Below are 3636 nucleotides of genomic sequence, written 5' to 3'. Positions count from 1 at the left end.
GTCCGGGCGGATCTCGAGTCCTCTTCACAGAGCCCAGCGTTCGTCTCTGAAGCTGAAGACTTTTGTTTGGGCCAGAAAGTGTAGATCCACGTACGTGCTGGGGAAATTTGGGTTTGGGTTTTATTCTTCGGAGAATCAGGCTTAAGCTTTGGTTGGGCCCAAAAGCTTAGATCCACGTACATGTTGGTGAAATTGGGTTGAGTGCTTTAAATGGTCATGTGATTGAGGCCCCAGCAGCGTCCCATTAAATTTGTAAAGTGAAATTGCATCGTTGACTTCAAGTGATTTATCGTACACATGCCTCCCAATTTCAATTTTTATATTTATGGACCACTAATATTTGATCTTAAAAAGTTTTGAAAGCTTCTGTACAAATACGCTTTTTTTGTCTGGAATTCCTACAAAAAATGGAGTAAGAGACGCTTTTGCCCTCACTTTTCCCTCAATGTATGTGGAATTTTAATTTTTAAAATATATTTGATATAATTGCATTGAAAATTACTCTGTAGTTATAGTCAATGCAGGTCTTCCACTTTATCCTTTCGCCCCCCTAAAAAAGGGTAATCACACATACAATTATTGTCACAATCCGATATTTTGAAGTGATTTATCGAACATATACCTCCCAATTTGAATTTCTACATTTATGGACCATTAATATCGTTCTTACACAGTTTTGAAACCTTCTATACAATCAAAAAATAACCCTTTTTTTGTTCGGAATTCCTACAAAATATGGCATAGGGGACGCTTTTGTCCTCACTTTTTCCTCAATGTATGTGGAATTTTAATTTTTAAAATATATTTGATATAATTGCATTGAAAATTACTTTGTCGTTATAGTCAATGCCGGTCTTCCGCTTTATTCTTTCGCCCCCTAAAAAACGGTAAACATATATACGTACATACAATTATTGTCATAATCCGACATTTTGAAGTGATTTATCGTTCATATACCTCCCAATTTGAATTTCTATATTTATGGACCATTAATATTGTTCTTACATTCTATACAATAAAAATGACATTTTTTTTCGGAATTCCTACAAAAGAAGGGAATAGGAGACGCTTTTGTCCTCACTTTTCCCTCAATGTATGTGGAAATTTAATTTTTGAAATATATTTGATATAATTGCATTGAAAATTACTTTGTAGTTATAGTCAATGCAGGTCTTCCACTTTATTCTTTCGCCCCCTTAAAAACGTTAAACATATATGCATGCATACAATTATTGTCATAATCCGATATTTTGAATATTCTTTTGTCCCTATTATATGAGTATTTATCACGGCAGACATATATATACACACTGAATTTATTAACGTAACAGCGATTTGTGAATGGGGTGGATATGATGATAACGCTAAGGCCTGCGACTACGGTTAGGATTGGGTGGTAATTACATGTCGTCATTTGGCGTGGGACCACCCAACCCTTGACAATATCTGCATCCACCACCCAGCATTGACTTAACTTACCCAGGATTATCATCTAGTCGATGAATAGACGAGGTCAAAAGGAAATTAAAACACATGCATTTGAGCTATGAACGAGTCGTTTATATTCAATCCTTTGTATGGGGACTTAAGAGCCATAGATGAGCTATATTACAAATGCCTTCGGCTTTCGGTAACGAAAAGTCTCGCAAGCATTGGAGCTTGAACTTCTTGGTCTATAAATATTTAGAGTAGTGTGTCCAGCAGTACAGAAGAATAGTTCATAATGGAAACCATTTCTGAGAGATCCTCTCGAGCCCAAGCTAGAAATGGATGGCTGCATGACCACTTCCTTTTCACTCCTAGTGCCTTCTTCACCTGGAGTAAGATCATATCCTTTGAAGCTTGATCCTTGTGATCAAAACACACCTATGCTCTCATGATTTGAATCCATCAGTTTCTTACTTATTATATATATATATATGCAGGCTTGGCTGTGAGCTACAACATGGTGGAGTATGCATGTCTCTCGATCATTATCACCTTCTACACGAAAGAAGCTATGAAAACTCATCTAGCGGAAGCAGCCATAATCGTTTGTGTGCAGGATGGTCTCGCTTCTTTCGCAGCTGTAGTTCTCGCTCGCCTCACCTGTGAAAGATCTGGTCGTCGTTTTTATGCGATTGTCTTCACAACAGGTTCATATATTGCAGTAAGTATATATCTCAACGCTCCCTCGTATTACACACACAACTTCTTTTAATCAAAACAGGATGCGATGGTGATGACTAACTATACATAACTGTTATGTTTTGACAGGGAGTGATAATGTTATGGTCTTATGCCAGACAGCAACCCCAACATCAAGAGAGGAACTTGCCTCTTTTCTTAGCGGTATCTTGTCTTTTTGCATTCGGAAAGGCAGGATATGATCCAGCTTTGAAGTCATTTCTGGAGCGTAATTTATGTGGAAGCTCCACTGAAAGAACGAGCCCGACAAAAAGATCAGAAATTTACAAGAACATATGGGTTCATGGTGCTTGGATTGTCGGAGCCATCATAGCTATCTTTGGCTTTTTGGGACTTAAGTGGCCAAAAGTTTTGGAATTCTCACTCATAGTCATGATCGCATCTGGTCTCTTTTTCCTTTTCGGCTCCAACATTACTGAGCCTGTGAGTCATTCATCAGTTCACGAAGACGCCACCACCGTCGTCCCAAAACGAGGGAGAAACGCGATGAAGTGGCTTTTGATGTTTAGCTGCATCGCATACAGCTTAGTCTTGGCCACTGGTAACATTTTCTTCCAAGAACAAGGTTCTAAAATGGAGCCTCTGACGATAAAGGGGAAGGAGGTTCGGTTTTCTCTCATGATTGTAATAAAGAGCGCTGTGAATGAAATCACCATACTGATATTTGGTTTATTTAAGGCTAACAAAAAGCAAGGGATCACATTAGTAAGAATTGGTAGTGGAATGGTCTGTGCTATTATATGTTGTGTGATAGCATGGAAAGTAGAGATTGAGAGAAAGAAAGTGGTAAGCGATAAGGACCCCAAGACTAGTGTGGCATGGTTGTTCCCTCACTATGTTCTATTAGGACTCGTGGAAGGGCTTGCCCAGAGTGGGTTAGAGGAATTGTTTGGAAATGATTATGATGAGAATGAGAGACTGAGGAATCCTGGGAAGCTTTCAAAAGAGATGGTTTCATGCGTGGGCAAGTTCTTGGGGATTCCTTGTATTGTGATTGTGAGAAGGTGGTTCAAGAACTTTGACAAAGACCAAAGCCGTTTGGATAGGTACTATTTTATGTTGGCAACATTGTCTGGTGCGTTCTTTTTCATTTACGTTAACGTTGCTTTCTTGTTTAATAAAGTTGTGTCTGATGCTGCAGAAGATGAAGGTAGTAATGGCATCGCCAAGGCTCATGTTGAGTCAACATGACTTTAGGATTAGTGAGTCTATACGTAATCTCTGTAGTATGGTTGAGCGGTTTGGATTGTTTTATTAGACATGTGTTAAAATACAAACTGTCATAAGTGTCAGTTTTAAGTTGTTGTCAGCTGTATCTTTACTGTAACTAGATTGTTAAGGTAGGTTAACACGTGTCAAGCAAGTTGCTCAAAATTATGCACTTTTGATCCTCCATAAATACTGCAATCTTCATCATGAATAAATGAGATTACGGAGCTTAATCATTTT

General features: G+C 38.4%; 1 protein-coding gene across 1 annotated transcript; it reads left to right on the top strand.

Moving 5' to 3' along the window:
• The first annotated feature begins 1649 nt into the window (after window positions 1–1649).
• LOC114722522 (uncharacterized) lies at window positions 1650–3636 on the top strand. Its single transcript, XM_028908567.1, has 4 exons — window positions 1650–1820; window positions 1926–2149; window positions 2257–3233; window positions 3329–3636. The coding sequence occupies exons 1-4, from the start codon at window positions 1724–1726 to the stop codon at window positions 3333–3335; spliced, it is 1305 nt and encodes a 434-aa protein (XP_028764400.1). The 5' UTR covers window positions 1650–1723; the 3' UTR covers window positions 3336–3636.

Source organism: Neltuma alba, unplaced genomic scaffold (assembly GCF_004799145.2).
Source record: "Neltuma alba isolate B1F8T4 unplaced genomic scaffold, ASM479914v2 tig00012095_pilon, whole genome shotgun sequence".
Classification (NCBI taxonomy): domain Eukaryota; kingdom Viridiplantae; phylum Streptophyta; class Magnoliopsida; order Fabales; family Fabaceae; genus Neltuma; species Neltuma alba.
Note: the sequence above shows the minus strand (reverse complement) of the source record. Positions and strands in the feature narration are given on the sequence as shown.

Coding starts and splice junctions, on each gene's coding strand:
- LOC114722522 (XM_028908567.1), top strand. CDS start 1,724: ATGGAAACCATTTCTGAGAGATCCTCTCGAGCCCAAGCTAGAAATGGA. Junction 1,821..1,925: donor TAGTGCCTTCTTCACCTGGA/GTAAGATCATAT, acceptor ATATATATGCAG/GCTTGGCTGTGAGCTACAAC. Junction 2,150..2,256: donor CAACAGGTTCATATATTGCA/GTAAGTATATAT, acceptor ATGTTTTGACAG/GGAGTGATAATGTTATGGTC.